At 41.9% G+C, this 17,637-nt stretch overlaps 1 protein-coding gene across 6 annotated transcripts in view; it reads left to right on the forward strand.

The window, feature by feature from the left end:
- The window catches only part of furina (furin (paired basic amino acid cleaving enzyme) a), a 62,168-nt gene that overhangs the window by 12,254 nt on the left and 32,277 nt on the right, over positions 1-17,637 (forward strand). For all 6 annotated transcript variants that reach the window (XM_040200652.2, XM_040200644.2, XM_078084863.1 and 3 more), the window contains one exon: positions 15,124-15,222. In XM_040200652.2, the coding sequence (XP_040056586.1) occupies positions 15,124-15,222 (99 nt within the window). The remainder of the gene's footprint in view (positions 1-15,123; positions 15,223-17,637) is intronic.

The raw sequence follows: 17,637 nt of genomic DNA on the forward strand, positions 1-17,637 counted from the left end.
CATCCTCTGAGGACAAAAGCAGGGCATGAATCAGTGTTACCGGAGACATCCTGAGGATGACATAAATGTCTGGCTTCACTCGCTCTCCTTAAAAACAACAACTTGACCCCGTGGAGGTGGAGGGGGAAAAAAACAAGCTGGTCAGCAGGAGGTTGTCTCTCAGCCTGGAGCAAAGCTATGAACACCCATATAACCGTGGGTCCTGGGAACTGCAGCAGCACTCATTACTCTGCTCTCCCTCAGAGGAGCGGTGGGGGATGGGACGAAGCAGAACCTCACACAGGTCATAGGGGCTGAAACAAAAGCCAGATGTTCTGAGGGGACGTGAAAATACATGGACACGCATCTCTCTCTGGCTTTTATTCAATACTTGCATGCTCCCATATACCCACAGGCACACACAGAGAGGGTTGAGGTATTTGAAGAATGTCAGTACTGAAATGGAAAAAGATTTTTTTTTTTTTCTTTTTCTTTTTTAAGCGTGGTATGCAATCACAGCAGTAGGCTGTAGTTTATGATCCTCACATTTTTAATCTTGAAAAACCCTATCTGGAAATAAACATTTCAATCAAACAAGCTACCTCTTGTGGGTTAAGCATCTACTTCTTAAATCTAATATGTATCGAGCATTTTGTGTAGCTCATTGCGTGGGGCCTTTGATCAATATTTGACAATAATCAAGGATAGTGGAGCCAATAGTTTAAAAGTAAGAGATTCATTGTTTTAGTTTAGGCTTATGTAACCGCTTACATTTTTGTATTTACTGTTCTTTAGTCAAATATCACTGGGAACAAAATTAGTCATCCATTTATTTATTTTTTGTTTGTGAAAAACATCACATTTGTAGATTTGGTCTCTGAAGTTGTCATGGCTAGTCCTGTTTTTACATCAGGAGGTAATCTAAATCTAGATAGTGAGAGTTTAACTATGCTAACAATATTTTCATATCTGCGTAAAGCAGGATACTTGAGCCCTGGTGACTGCAACTTTCTCTACAGGTTTATGTCAATTATTTATAATAGCTCAACAACTAAACAAGAAGTATGTAAAAAAAAAAAAAATCTTTATATGTCAAAATAAAGTCTTCCTATTTGGCTGGCTGATATAATAGGTAACTTAATATCTCGATAATGACGTTTCCTGGCAGGGTAATAGATTGTTGGTCTCGTGTGAATAGATTTCTTGACAAATCCTGGTGAGGAAAATAACACATCAGTTTACAGAAAGGAAGCCAATTCATTGGGCTGTTAAACAAGGAATTTGCCCATCTGCTTTCGTGGCCACGTGACGGTCTGGCCGTGCTGCAGCTTCCTCAAGTGAACGCCATTGTTGCTGAAAAAACAGGGTGTTCGCTCAATTTGTTTTACACTGGACTTGTATAGGTTAGTCTTTTATAGTTTCTCATCACGTCGCACAGTAAGCTCCTCCGGTCTGGCAGAGTTCAGTTCACAAAGAAAGTCCGATTGATAAGCTGTTGGCATCTGATCTGTCTGTGAGAGCAGTCGGTTTTTGGCTTCTATCTCATGTCACGTAACGAGGACAGGACGCGCCCGCCCTTAACCTCCTCACGTTGTCCAAACGTGCCGGGACAATCTGACCTGGGAGGAGCAGCAGCGGCGGTTTTGTGGGGCACTTTTAGAAGGGTAAAGAGTTTTGATCTGATAATCCTTATTTACAATGAAAACAATGAGCTGAACATCTGAAAAGGATCTGAATGGAGATTTCAGTTTTGGCAAAATGGCGAATTTGGGTGGAGTTTCTTTTGTAAAAGGAAATGTATGAAGGTGGGAAGGGATTTTGTCCCCTTTTGTAACAGGACTCCAGCTAAGTTGTTACTGATCTGCGGTTGTGGAGCAGGTTGAACTGCAGCGCAGCAGAAATGCTAGATTTAGATTTCAGATCAGGTGTCCTTATCACTTAAAGAGTTAGTTCAGCTACACACGGCATGAAAAAATGGTTTCTATGTGAGAGGATTGTGGGTTTGTGTTGCTGGAGCTTCACATAAGAAATGGTGAATGATAATCATACATTGTAATGTACACGATCTACAAACACCGTTGCGATGTCTCTTGTGTGCCGACCCAAGCACTTTTCCTTTAATCAGAGGAACATTTCTTTCGTTTCTCTAATCAGTTGCTTCTCCTCTGCCCTAAATAACCTCAAAATGCAGATAGCCATAGCTCTTACTCCCATGCCTAATGAAGGACATCGTTTCACAGGGCTGTTTAGCACCAAGTGGTAGATAAGAATATCAAACAAACTCACACCTCTCTTATGCAGCTTTTAAAAAAAATTGATTTTGCGGATCTTCTCTGCTCTTTCAATCACTCGCCAGGCTGTTTGTTGCAGCTCTGCGCTCTGAGTAGGTGCTTACTTGTTATTGAATGTCTCCATGTTTTGGTAACCTGCCAACTTGGCAGAAATGTTTTTTTGAATTCGCTAGAGGTGTTTTGCTGTTTATCCTCTTGAGAATAGCGTCCTGGTCTTCCATCATGTTGCGTTGTCTCTTTTATTGATGCAACGGCCAGGTCTGTCCATGCTCTTTTAGTTTCTGTGAAAGTCCTTAAAGGTGGATTAGTTTAAGCCTGACGGTCGAGCGACACATGCTCTAAAACGCATCACTTTCTAGGTCACCTATCCGTGTTGCAAAGGAAAGAGACGTTATCATGTTAGTGTACAGTATCAGATGATTGCATTCCTTTGAGTGTTATGAATAGAAATGAATACTCTATTGCTGATGTAAGCTATGCATCAATAAGTTAGTCACCCCCCCATCCCTCCTGCCTACTCAGATGTTTGCGAAATTGAATCCCTGGTGACAGATACTGAAGGCGGAGCTCACCTGCTACTCCGTGTGCGGGGATTGTGCTGACTGAAGCCAGGACGACTGAATTGGATTCAATATGCAGTCGATATGAACTGTGGGGGGGGTGTTCTGGTATTGGGAATGATGCAGTATTATTCTTGTTTTCTTTGTCGATATACATGTGTTTGTAGAAAATATGGTTAAGTTAATATTCTAATGATACTCAGTGTTTCCCCTACCATTATAACAGCCCCCCCGCCCCCTTTAAAAAGTCTGGAATAGAAAATGTAATAAAAAGATGAAAAAAAATGTTCCCCCATGCACAGCAGTTCCGCCCCGACATGTGCACAAATATGTGCGCTCGCACCACCGGGCAGTTTGTTTTCCGAACAACAGACCGAACCGCAAAGATATTCTATGCACAGTGAAGAAACATTCTCTTTTCTCTTTAATTAACCATTCATGATTACCTAAATAAATCACATCAAACCCAATGTACTAGAGCTGATGTTGAAATTGGCTCAGGAGGTAACTGGGCTCTAACAACTCTGCATATTTAACACATTATTCAGGAAACTCTAAAGAGGCTGTTTTGTCGGAGTGTCTGTTTGGATGCCTTCGTGGCAGACGGGGGGTGGAGGGGGGCTACAGCTGGTGAGCCTCAGTGAGTCCAGATGCACACTGCTGTGGCCCAGTGGAGCTCCCAGGTTTCCCCGAGTTGCCATTCTTTGACTTTGCGATACACAAAGTAAACCATGAGAACTGCAATTATGGTGCTTTGGAGTCCTGTGCTGACTCGAGCTCTGAGGGAGCTTTCCCGACAAGTGGCTTCAAGTGTTTAGTCCACTGAAAACAGCCAGCCAGCCACTGCTTTCTATAATAGTAGCTGTTTATGAAGGAGTCTCTCGCTTTCTCTCCCGGCCAGGAAGCTTTTATTATTTTGCTACCAGATTGGCATGTTTTATGATTCCCCATTTTACTTGTTGTCCCAACTTACTGCAAATATATATATATATATATATATATATATATATATATATATATATATATATATATATTTTAAAAAATGAGGTTTAAAAATGAGCAAGAGAGATTTTGAGAATTTTCCTAGGACAGAGGATCATATTGATATTGTTGTAAAACTCAATAGTTCTCAATAGGAAATAGTTGCGGCTGGCCTTCCTGTCATTGTCCCGGCCTCCATGCAGCCGCAGTGTGGTTTGGGCGGCAAGAATGACGAATCCAGTAGTTTTGGTAGTCAGCCGGACACGGTCGGTGTGTTCAGAGCTTCAGACTGGACCGACTCTTTAAGAGAGGAATGTGACCTGAAATGCCACCACTTGACAGACAGACACACATGCATAAAACCACACACATTTCTATCGTGTATACATTCTGGTATGTCATTATGGTCAGCAATGGAATTGACTATTGGAGTAAACCAATTGATATTTCCATTTCATGACACAACCAATTTACTCTACATTCCATAGATAAATATTGTACTTTTGAATCTGGAATCTGTAGTCACAAGTTACTTTACCAATGATTTTACTACAAACGACATACTACACATGTCAATGATGTGATTCTTTGCAAATCATTAGGGCAATATGGCCAAAATCTTCAACTTGGTAGTTTATTTTGTATCTATCACAATCTCCCAATAGCATATTTCAGGTGGTGGTAGTAGTAATAGTTTGAATTAAACCCATTTATAAAGCCTATTTGTAAACTCTTGTGTAAATTAAATACTCAATAATTCTTTATTTTATTAAAAATTATACCAAAATTGTTTTTATCCCCTCTGACAACATTATTATCCAGGGAGCTGTCAAACGGTTGGCACACGCTAACCTACTGTTGAGAAGAGATCGACTCGGGCAACGCACGTGGTAACCGCGATGTGGGTGGTCCATGGGTGTGGAGGCACTTGAGCAAGAGCACTGCTGTAGATTCCCACTGCGTGGGTTGCAGTTATAGTTCAGAGTCCGATTTTTCCATCATCATCTCCACCTCAATCCGGGACGCATGCGTTCTATCTGATCAGGCTCGTTGCGCTCTAACAACATCCCCCACAGTGACTGCGTTAACGACACCTTCAGTCATTTACCTTGGGATGCAGATCACCTTGTCTTATTACTAAATCGTTGTGTTTGATAAAAACAATTGTGTGTGTTTTGCTTTACTTTAAGTTACAAATGTGCAGCTTTGATGCTGTGATGTAATTGCACAGTGGTTTTTTTTATTCGCGGCTCTCTTTTTTTGGTGTGACGCTGTGATGTAAAGTACCCAGTCATCGCGCTATGCTTTGCTGCGTTGTTTTCACTCTCGCCTGCTGTGAGTGAGATTGAGGAGGAGCTGGAGGATGGCTGGATGTCTGCGCACATGCACCACATGGAGCCCACCCTGTTTCAAGGAGGCCGCATCCTGCAATGCAGGTGTGTCTGCCGCGCTGTGCTCTCATGTGGTCGGTCAACTTTACCTTGTCCTGTCTAAACCTGGGCCAAAACCCCACTTCCAAGGTGTGTTTGACACTGTATCAAACATCCCGACAATGAAGAAAAGAGTAGGAGCACAAAGGAAGGATGAAGCCACCAGAAGTGCGTTGTACTTGCCAGTGGGGGGATGGGGGGGGCTCGTCTCATCTACCAAACAGAGCTGTAAATCCACACTGCAGAGACTGATGAAACGGCTGGAACATCTGTGCATTTTAATTAATCAGATCGGGTCAAGCACGCTGTCGTTCCCGGACCTTAAAAATTCATTACCCGTGCTCACTTTTATGAGAACTTTAGTTTCTCTTAAACAGCTTGTGAAATCTACACCGACGACACGATTGCACAAAAATAGCTCTGCTCTTAAAGTTGCTGGTGTCTGACATTTGAGAGACTGATACTGTGGTCATAATTGCTTTATGTAATTCATTTTGCATGCACGGCCCTCTCTCCCCTCATGTCATGTTACCTAAACCGTGTTGACGTTGGACTTGAAGTTTCCTTGTGCCAGGATTGCACATAATATGAAAAGTAACACGCTCCTTAATGTTTATACACTACTTCCCCAACATCTGGAAAGGGTGCTATGATAGATATTATTTTTATGCTGGACCCAGCGCAGCTTTATTTGACACGGAGCTGTAATAAAGGCCGTGCCGCATGACCGTAATGCGCCTTGACTTTTCATTCTTAAAATGTAGATTAGATCGGAGTTGCTTTGCTCCGTGCGGCTATATTGTGAATAATTTTGTGTTGTAATGGCATCACCATATCTCTCCATGGTTGTTGAATTATTTGTTCGGAGAGTTTGTTTGTTCATAGCGCCCTCGGGAATGGAAATTCTGAATAATTTTGTTGATCGACACTCACCCCCATAAATGAACACATCAATTTCAGATAAGGAGGAGCGAAGCATTGCAGTCTGTACGGCCTCAGCTGGTCCCAGTTTGCTTGTGACTCCCATGTTGATTTGCTTTCATAAGATTAGGCAAACGGGGTAAATAAACCATGATTAGCCATTGTAAAAGCCCAGTGCTAGTTCTCTAAAACGGACTCGCCGCTTTCAGCCAATTTCAACTCCTTAATTGCTGTTGACGGTATTTTCTCTCTCCTACATTGAGAGTAAAGACCACTATTCTGATTAATGTTTGCTCATTATTCTAAGGGCATTACCTGTTTGTCCTTGCAGCTTGAATCAATGCTGCAAGGACCAGCTGCAAATAACGATTTTATACTCATCTTTTCTTAGCTGCATCCATTGTGCAAATACTAAAGTTGCCCTGCGGAGTTTTATCAAAATCACATTTTCTGTTTCACATTGTTTTTCCCAAAAGTGGGCGAAGTGAAATGAATGTTAATCCTGTTGTGTGTGCATTAGTTCAAGCATAACTGGGACACACATTTTCAAATGGTATTGCACTGTGATTATTAGCCTTCCTTTGAATGTCAACGGTCACTGTTTTTCCAGTTGCGATGCAGCTCATTTATGAGAAACTAATGTGAGTGCAGAGCGTAATCCTAAGAGGTGGATGATGTTTGTGCCCGTAAGGTGCATTTATTCACCAACAACTTCACTTTTTCTCATTCTGCTGGTCATATTTTGCAGCCCATCCTTCAAATAATGGGAAGCCGGTTATGAGGAAGTATTGTAAACGTATATATATATTTTTTCCACAACATTTTTGTGTGTGAGCAGCGGCAAGATACTTTTTCGTCGATGTCATTTTCTTGCCTGTTGCCTGCGTGTTATCTGTGAAATTGATGTTGGGACTGATTTTCAGCAGGAGCAGCAGAAAAGACGTGTGCCTGTGCGCAATGGCCTAAAGGGTCCCATGTACTCATTATTGTGTGATTCACCATTTGAGTCCGGGGAGAAAGCCGCCGCAGGAGGATTTTGTCCAAAAAAGAGCTTTACAATAACATTGTACACGGAGGAAGTTGCGTCGTGTTGACTTTCCACAAGCAAGTTGATCACAATGCGGATAAGTAATGACCGATGACCCAGCTGGTCATTCGGCCAGAATGACATCCTCAACATTTTCCCATCATGTATGCAAACCACACAGAATAATTTTATCGTTGCTCGCTTAGAAACACAAAGTCCAAAATGTTCTATTTTTTTTCAGACTAACTAAATACTCTCTTACCTTCTTACCACACATTGGTGTGATATTGTTAGACCTGATCCTCAATTGATTGACTTGGGAACAGTAGTAAGAAACATACTTGCAGGGCTTCCATCTGTGTGCTGGATCTTGTTGTTTTTGTCCATCTTTCTCTCACCCCACTTCACCTTCAGTCTAGAGAGAAGTACAATAAGTCGGAGGCTTTTCGCCGAGTGAGGGGATCACAGACTGTAACGTGTGCAGCCTCAGGCGCTGGGAGCAGTAAGACGAGGTCGTGGCTAGATTGAGTGTGCGCGGTGTTCCGTGGGGACATGTTGAATAACCTAAACAGAAATGATGAGAAAAATGCATACGTTTCCAGAGGGTGCAGTTGTCAGAAGCAAACAATTCTGTTCAATTTAATCTGTTCTTTCTACCATAATGCTGCAAAACCCTAAAAATACATATATTTTTATCAAAGCATTTTTTATTAAAAAAATTTCCTTCAGCTACCAAAATTGTACCATTATGTCCTCTTCACAGTTTTCTCAGTTACTCTGAAAATGCTGCACCTTTGGGAAACCCTCATAACAGTCCATTAAATTGAAGTGCAGAAGGATTTGCTTCCTGTGGTGTGAGCTGAGACCAAGTGATTGGTCCTGGAGGTAGAAGACAGCGATGGAAATGTTTTAGATGGAGAGTTGTTAGGAAATTAAGAGAGTGCAGCTTTTTTGGCCCCTGTGGTCCTTCATTGTGGTCAGAAGAGCCTGTCTGGTATTTCTATCCAGCAGAAGTGCTCTGTCTGGTTCAGGAGTAAAGAGGGAGAATTAGATGCCAGAGTTCAATCTTATTAGCTCCTGAAAACGGTTATTATTGTGATGTTAAATTTGAAAAGAAAACTCTCACCGTACTTCTGTTGCTCTTTGAATTAATAGCCGAGAACTCCATTACCAGCTTTAACACACTATTGACTTCATAGAAACAAACTTCTGATTCAGCATCAGGGGCGTTACCCCTGTGTTCGTGTCCTAAACTGGACTCACTGCTTGGAACCTCATGTGTTCAATTTTTATAACTTTGACATCAGGTTATCAGGTGACGAGACATATTTTTTTCACATTTAATTCAGTGCTGTAATCTGCAGGTTTGCTCCTACTTTGAGACTCCTTGCTGTATTCACTGCTCATGCTCATTTATCAGTGCACATTAATTCTGTCCAGCGAAGGATTTTATGCAGTATGCTTTTATGGCTAGTTATATAATGGCAGGGCGCCTAGGGGCTGAGAAGCTATTAAAATGGCAATGGATTAATGGTAAATCTTTTGTCTTTCCCGTCACGCTGACTTCTTATTGTACTCCATGAAGCCAAAATGCATAATTTAAAGGTAAACTCAGCCTGTAGATTAAGATTATCTCAGATGTTCTGTGCTTGAATCAGGATTTCTTTTAAATGTATTCATTTAAGCGCGATCCTCTTCCACTTTCCTTAAATCTGTACACAAAAACAACAGTTAAACATAAAATGTATTACATGTGATGTCGTCATGGCAAGTCTACTGTTTGAAGTTCCCTCACAGCCAATGAGCCCTCTCAGAAACCGTAAAGGGATAGTTTGAATTTTTGTTAAATTGGTTTCACTTTTTCAGTCGTCATGAGGTTGCCAGGCAACCAGTGAAAGCTCCATGGAAGCGCCTGCAGCAAACACATGACCAATCCAACACATGACCTTCTGACAATTTCTTATTATGAATTCAACTATCCGGATATACAGGGTGCGTCCGTAAATAGTCACCCAACCCCACAGACACTAGAGGGTGAGTCAGAGCGCACTGCCCTCACAGATTGCTCCCTGTCTGAGGGGACGGTGCGGCGAAGCACCGTGTAGATAGAATGTGTGAAAATGTCTTGCGTGCGATACTACCTAATAAGATGTTTAAACAAATTGTTGCACTTCTACTAACACCATAGCCAATGTTGTCTCATTGTGTTCTTTAGTCTCATCATAACCATCTTCACTGGCCTCAAGTTCATGCACAACAGAGGCCCCAATATTTGTAGTTTAGGAATATGTTGAATTATACCAAAAAACATATGTAACAATTTAATTGTCACTCTGCTTTAACCAAATTAACCCAGGATTGCAAGATGCCTTGCATCCCTTTTTTGAAGGAATAGATGTATTCCTTTTAAAGCAGATGTTGCCTATTTTTATTCTACTGTTAAATTCAGATTCAACGCACAGATTACATTTTGTATTCCCTCATGGTGTCCAAAGCAATCATACAGTTTCCCCTCTCAGCGATAGAACTGCATCCCTCGTGACAGAAACCTGCCTCCTTCCTGTCCCACTCCAATCTCCTTCGTCTTAGTTCAGCTGTGTCTCCTTTTCTATCAAACACGTACACGCACATGCACGGTAACTGGTGATGGTCGCAGTTGAATTCCTCCACTAATGAGGATGAGCTCATTGAGGCGTCTGTCTGTCTTTCAGAGGTTGTTGCTGACGGGGTTTGAGTGACTCAAGTCATATCCAACTAGAAAACCTAGTTGTCCTGGCCATATTCAGTTCAAGAATTCTGAATGAAATTGGGTTTATGGGTACGCACAAGTCCCCCCTTTATAAAATCCAAGCTTTAATCCAGGAAGTTTAGTGCAAAAAACATTATTTTCGGTTGTATAATTTTTGCCTGCTGAGATCTCAGTCCAAACAGTCTTTGAATTAAATAAATTAGCATTTGGAAAACAGACATGTGATGATCCCATGACCTCAAATGTGTAATGCTATTAATCCCCATAGTAACCATGTCATTGTGGTGAGAACGTTTATTTTAAATTACCGTCCAGAGTACTGTAAAAAACGAACGGTTGGTCCATCCATTTGGACACCAGACCTTTGCCTTTTATATGTAAAGGAGTTCAATGTAAACATGCAATTTGACCTTGTAATGGTATGCACACATTTACAGTATTTATTTTGGCCTTTTTAGGAGAGCGAGTTCAAACCGACCCAGCAGTAAAGAAGACCTGCCTTTTACGGCGGCTTCCGACTGAACCAAACAACACCTTTTATAATGCCGCCACAGTGATTCCAGAAAGCACGCCGGCTTCCCAGGAGCAAAAGATGCGTCATGTTTAACACAACAGGGTTGCTGTTTGGCCCATCGGGGCGGCGCAGAAGCAACTTCAGCCCCTCATTCTGCCTCCGTGCCTCTCACACAAAACAGCAAGACGGAGGGACAGTGGTGCCTCAAACTGTCCGTGTGAAAGCAGAGTCCTTCTCTCTGTGTACGTGGTCCTCGTGTCATTTTGTTTATTGTACTGTGAATTTCAGTTTAGGTGGTTTGTCTCGGAGGGCTTAGATGTCTACAAGATCGCTTGCATCACACTTGGACGATTTTCAAAAAAGTCCTCCTCAGACTGCGGTCCGACAGCCGTGGTCAGAAATTTCAGTGCGCTGGCTTCCGACTGTAGCTCGGCTCATGACTGACCGATTCCGTGAAATTACATCTGACTCCATCCAGAGGCTAAAGTTCACATCTCGCACAGTCAGTCAGTTCTCGTCCAGCGGGGGAGTGAAAGTGTTTGATCACAGGCTGACTATTGCCGTTTGTTCCTTGTACCATGTCAATGCTTTGGTTTTCTTCTGTCAAAGAGAAAAACAGGCTAATTGGACAAAGGGAACATTTCCATAATCATCAGTGAAAATCCATTTACCTAATCAGGTCTTTTCTTTTTTTATAACAATGGGAAACCACACCGCTCAGACTGATCGCCTTTCTATTTCTCAACCGTACTGACTTTCCTAAAATTGATGATGACAGTTGTGAAACGCTTTTCAACCGCGTCCGTGCTCTTATGAGACCTACTTGGTTGCGGATGTTTGCGGTCTTGTGCCTGTCTTGTGTCGGACTTCATCCTCGCAGCACCATAAAGACCTCACTGTGCAGAGTCAGTCATCTGAGGACACTTCTCTTCGACCTGTAAGCCAGAAGCCCTGCAGCTGTTATGCCATGACAATATTAACTTTTAACACGCCGCTCATCCTCTCCATAAAGTGGAGTTGTGCTGCAGTGGGAAGGTTGTTGTGCTAATGCAGAGGCCCCAGCAGGATGGAGCATACAATGAGATAGTCTCCTCCTTTTAATGACTGTTTTTAATGTTCGATGTTTACCATGCATGGAAGCAGAATTCATCATGGTACAGCATTTGTATTTTCCGTGTACCGTGAAGTTAATAAGTATTAAAGCTCTCATGGGGTTTGCCAGCATTGCATCACATCGCAGTATGTCTGCCAAGAGTTGACCTCTTGCAGTGTTATCAACAAAGACATGTCAGGTATGCTTTTTTTATTTAAGCCTTTCAACATAAGTTTTATCAAGTAGATATTGAGGTATTTCCCAGCCTACTCAAAGACTCCATATTTCACCATCCTGTTTAATCCACTTGTTTTTGTCAACACCATTTAACGGACTAATCTGGCTTCTTCAGAACAATCGAGTTAAACTGTGGACTGTGCCAGGAATCATAATCTGTTTTTACTGGATAAACACCGCAAGGGAAAGTGGCCGGCAGCTTGTTGAAAATGGTCAGTGTGTTGATAAATAAGGTAGGCCGTCTTCGCCTTATAAGGTTTTATAGATGCAATAGTTTATTCCTACATCACTGGGATGTATATGAACAACCGTTCTACACTCTGGCTACTTCTTCACCTGCACCTGTGGACACTTCTGTACCAAAACATTTAACAGCATTAACGCATAACATACTGTGTGCAGCTATTGCGTAAGGAAAGGCAGATTGACTGCTGTGGGACGAATAAAGATAAGGGGGAAAGAAAGTGTGTGTGTGTGTGTGTGTGTGTGTGTGTGTGTGTGTGTCCAGGCACTGGTGTAAAACTCAAAATACGATAGTGCTCAAGATGATCCTAAATTAGATAGTTAATCATCATAAATATAAAGGAAATTTGTCATGATTGATGTGAAATGTGTCATTATCGCTGTGTCCGTTGTTAATCTGAAATAATTGCCTCGTGCTGCTTCACTGCTGGCCCAAACCCCTTTCACACTTTGTCTCCAGATATTGTTTGGCTCTTTCTAAAACATAATTGTGTCAACGGTCACTGTCGATGAGACGACAGACCTTTTCGTAAGTGCTTTCCCACAAGGAAAATTTGGCAGGCGGGATGGGAGCAAACATGCAGACAAATTTGCCGACAGTAATTTTACACAGGCCTGCGTTATACATGAGCTTGGTGGATTAATGCCTCACTTCAGTAAAAGGCCACTCGGACAGCACTGCTGAGGCCTGTTGTGCTCTATCAGAGCTCAGCTTATCGCATCAGTAATGGCCACTTGTGACTCTTGATCCGTCTGTTTCCACACCTTTTTTTTAATGTCTTTTGTCACAAATGACCCTTTTTCCAGGGGAAGGCAGTAAAGCCCCACGGAAACACCGTAGTAATCAGATAAAATGGTCCAAAACCTAGGCTCCCATCTATTGTTGCTGATTGCTAGATAATGATTAAGCTGCAGGGATCGACATTTAGCATAAGTAGTTTGGAAAACATGTTGTTGTGTGGTCAGCATGTGTGTTTGCATATGTTTGACACGCATAGATGCGCTGATATCCGCTTTTCTTTTTGCCTATCGTGGAACAAGCCTCTCAGACTCTGTGCAGACTTGGTCTTCGTATGTGTAAGTATTCTAACCAACTTTCCCCACCAGATAGTGATTTCCTGCGTTACTCGGCGTCCCGCATCAGATTATGATGAGGCTGCCACACTTCCCATATTGCCAAATGGACAGTTTTGAACAAAACATTCATAAATTATTAATTAAAAACGGCGTGATTTGGGCCTAAACAATCTGTTGTTGATGCTGCTGCTGTTGGACGTATTTGGGTCGGTACCCTCTCCAGTGGATTGCGTCATGCGATTGATCACATGGTCACCAAAACCTGATAATAATCTTTTTTGTATTTCGCTCCTCTCAGCAGGGAAACTGACTTTACCTTTAGTATGAGATAAATACATGAAAAACTGATCCATCACCAATATCATCCGTAAACTGAGCTAAACCATTTTTGACCGGATTAATTTACTATATATTACATTTAAAAATAATATACTTCAGGTGTATTTCTCCACCTCTTTGATCAGTGTCCCTCCTCCAAGGCTCTCATGTGGACTAACACAATGGAGCCACTGCCTGCTTTTTATTCCCCTCTTCAGAGAAGAGACCGTCTGCTCAGCTGATGCCTTCGGGTGTCAGCGTTTATCCTTTCATATCCTGCTTTTTTGTTCTAGCCTTGTTCTCTAATAATTTTACTCGCGCTCGTCTCGTGGTGTGCAAGTGGTTCCACCTCTGAGCTTAACGTCACTGTCTTGGTTATTGCCGCTCTATTGCCTACTGTTACTATTGTGTGCAGGTGCTTTTAGTCTGAGCCTGGCTGGAATGGGCCTGTTTACTGTGAATAAATGGGAGCAGAGGAGGTGCGCCTCGTCGACCGTGTCTCTTTTTAGAATGAAGGAATGTAGTACACGCTGCAGTACGTTTGCTCTTCATTATCCTTTCCTGCGACACAACGTATCGCAATCTCTAGATCAGAGGTCTTCAACAAGGGTACTGCGAAGGGTACTTCCCTCCCGAAGCCTGCCTGTGATACTGTATAGTAACAAGTTATATATTTGATATATTTTTATATATTTTTGGAGAGAAATATTCTTGACCTGAACAGCGTAGAATATGATTAGTTTGCAAAATGTTCTGTGTGGGTGCGGCTGTGCAGCCGTCGGCCGTTTTCCACGGATAATGGATCCTGACTGAAAAATGGTTCGACCTTTACATTGGCTCATGTTTTCCTCCATAGATCGGGCTTGCGACAAATATTTTTTCCCACTGTTTATTGACAATTTGTTCTTTGTCTAATGAATAATCAATCTAAAAACACCCCAAAGGATTGTTAAATCAATTAACCCTCTAATCGTCATCTGTAGGAGCTGGTGGTAGTAGGTCAAAGTCTGTGGTAATAACTGGACGGAGCAGAGAGGGTTATGGCTCATGTATCAGGTCTCCGACAAGGGTATGTGTAAATCAGTGTGGCGATCCCAGGTTATTGGGAATGGAAATGGGATTATCTTATTGTGAGAGCCCTTTTCATGGTCTAATGCAGCCCATTAGCTTCACCACACCACAAAATGCAGAGAAAAATGATTTGCAGCCGTAATAAGAATTTTTATTATTGAGAGATATTGAGATAGATCGATAGATAGATAGATAGATAGATAGATAGATATATTTTTTTTAACTACATACAACCAAAGTGAAAGTTTCTCTTCAAGAGAAAAGGGAAAATCTAAATATTCAGGTTTAACACAAGGCTTTCTGTAACTCATTTTAATTTGATTTGATGCTGCTTTTGGTCTGTCGATGGACGGACACCGCTGTTATACTTTCATAAATAATGGATTGAATCCATGGATCTATATTTCTACAGTGCATGCATATTTCTGGGTCTCCATTACTGCATTATCAGCTTGGAGATTTTTAAACTATTTTGAACAGTCCGCTGTTCAGTACTCAGACATTCTGTACTTTTGACCCACTGGTTTAGTAGCGATTTAGCACGCTCAAGTCATTTCATACTTCACAGAAGCATTATCAGAGGAAGAGAAATTTCTCACGTAATGACTGATCTTATCTTCTGGTCTTTTCAGGTATTTGGTGACTATTATCACTTCCGGCATCGTAGGGTGGTGAAGAGATCACTGTCAGATCACAGAGGGACACAAGTCCGTCTTCAAAGAGATCCCCAGGTAAGGAGTTTATTTCTGTGTGGGTGGGTGGATGTTCATTCATGGACGTGGGTGAGGTTTATTGATAACTGGACGTAAAGGTCACCGTGAATTAAAAAGAGACAGACCTACAAAAACCTGAAGTATATTTTCCAATGTAGTATTTAAAATGATGAGGCTTTGGAAAAGGTTTTCTGCATAAAGGCCCTTTTTACTTTATTTGATCTATAAGCCCTAAATGTGCTAATGTGAGTAGACATGCAAACCATAAACCAATTACTAAACATGTTATTCTTAACTCACTCATTTTGTTTTTTTTAGCCTGTTGCAAATGGTCCGCCTCCCTTTTTGGGGATTTCCTTGAACAGGCTTCATTTCCTGTTGTTGAATTCCTTGTTTCACCACAGCACCTCAGAAAGTGGAGTGTTACAGCTCCTGTATGCAAGAGGGTCAGGTCTGTTTAACCCACTGGACATGAAGAGAGCGTTGCAAATGCTACAATAGTTAGCAACCGAAGACTCCCTCAGATCCAAACGTTTCTGTGACTGAGGTGCAATTAATAATGCCTGCACATGAGGCGAACTTTTCACATTTGCATCAGCCGCACAGTTAAAAAGAAATAAAACATGAATAAAATTATATTTGGGAGGAGTTTTTTATTCTAGATAGAATGTCTCTGCAGCTTTCAAACTTGTTGACATGAAGGCCGGACAAAAGGCTCAATAGAGTCTCTTTGAAGAGTCTCATTACTGACAAAAACACCTGGTCCTCTGCCAGATCTCATTGACTGGCTAACAGAGCCCTGTTATTAAGCCCCATTGAAGGTTTAACGCTCGGGTCCATCATCTACCTCCCTGCCATCCACTGTTTTCTGTTTTATTCTTTTGTTGTTGTTGTTGTTGTGGGAAGTTTTCTTTGATTCACGGTTTGTGTTTGGTTAGTTGAAGAGAAGGAATTAGAATGACAAAATAACGCAAAAGGGTGCTCAGAAATGTTGAATGTTTCATTTATCCTTAGTTTGACTGCTTGTATGGCTGGTTTCAATACTATAGCAAGAGAAGTACGAGTTGTGACATAAAGAAGCCTTTTGTATAGATATGAATGGCATAACCAACCACTGATCTGCACGACAGTTGAAATCGTGTCTCTTCATTGTAATTATGTTCTGCTAGCAACTTCCATTTGGCCTCAGAGGGAGGATGCTATTGTTTGTATAATAAAAAGGAGTGGATGGGACACAATGAGCCGAGTGCGGAATCAAGTTGTTGGACAGATAATCATTCTCCACCTGAACATGAAGCCAACAGCTGTCTGTCCGGGAACATTTTCTTTGGTCCGGTCTGGACTCGTGAGATTTTCCAAAACCCATTTATAACGTCATTGTCTGGGCTTCATTCTCTGCATAGACCATTAATGAATTTTCGAAACACCTTTTACATGAAAACTGCAAAATAGTGTTGCAATGATGTGTTTGTTGTTGGAGGAAATCTCTTGAGTATGAAAAAGGAGGTTAAAGATGGAAAATATGAGTTTTATTGTTTACTATGGAGGGAGGGCAGTATCTCGGGTTGTTGATTCAAACTGTTATTATATTGCGTTTCCGTATTAAAAGGATTATTTGGTAACGTAAATGTTCTGTCAGGGAAATGTAATCCGCTAACTAAAAAAAACCTTAGTAGTTGCTGCATTGTAATTGTGTTGTTTTCCCACAAATGGAACTGGATTTACTCTAATGAAGGTAAATGCTGTGCCAGTATGCAGCGATCAGGAGGTTTTTTGTTTTTGTTTCCCAGTTTACTGATTCAATACCCTCACTGTTTGTGAACACACCCAAGCCACTAATCTGTACCATCATTTCCTCATGCCTCTGTCCAATGCAAAGCGGAGTCTAGCTGAGTTCTAAGTGTGTGTCACTCGCTGCAAACATTAGTGGCAGATAACCGTCAATGAAGTGTCTGCAGTGGAAATGAACAGACTCTGTAGTTACTGAAGCTAATCCCGTTCACTGGACACGATGGGCTACTGTGTGATTGAGCAGTCATGAAGGTATTTGCTTGTTTTCAGAGTGTTTAAACTTTAATGGACAAGCAAAAAGATTTCCCTTTTGAGGGAGAAATGCATCTTGAATGTCGATGAATCCTCTAAAATGTAAATAAAGCCATGCTGTAAATGGGGCGGCACGGTGGTGAGGTGGTTAGCACTGTCTCCTCACAGCAGGAAGGTCCTGGGTTTGACTCCGCCCAGCGGCCTTTCTGTGTGCAGTCCGCATGTTCTCCCCGGGCCTGCTTGGGTTCTCTCCCGGTACTCCGGCTTCCTCCCGCAGTCCAAAGACGTGCTGCGGGGATTCGGTTAATTGGTATTGCTAAATTGCCCGTAGGTGTGTGGCTGTGAGTGTGAAGGGTTGTTTGTCTCTGTGTCAGCCCTGCGATTGGCTGG

Source organism: Gasterosteus aculeatus, chromosome 12, assembly GCF_964276395.1.
Source record: "Gasterosteus aculeatus chromosome 12, fGasAcu3.hap1.1, whole genome shotgun sequence".
NCBI lineage: Eukaryota > Metazoa > Chordata > Actinopteri > Perciformes > Gasterosteidae > Gasterosteus > Gasterosteus aculeatus.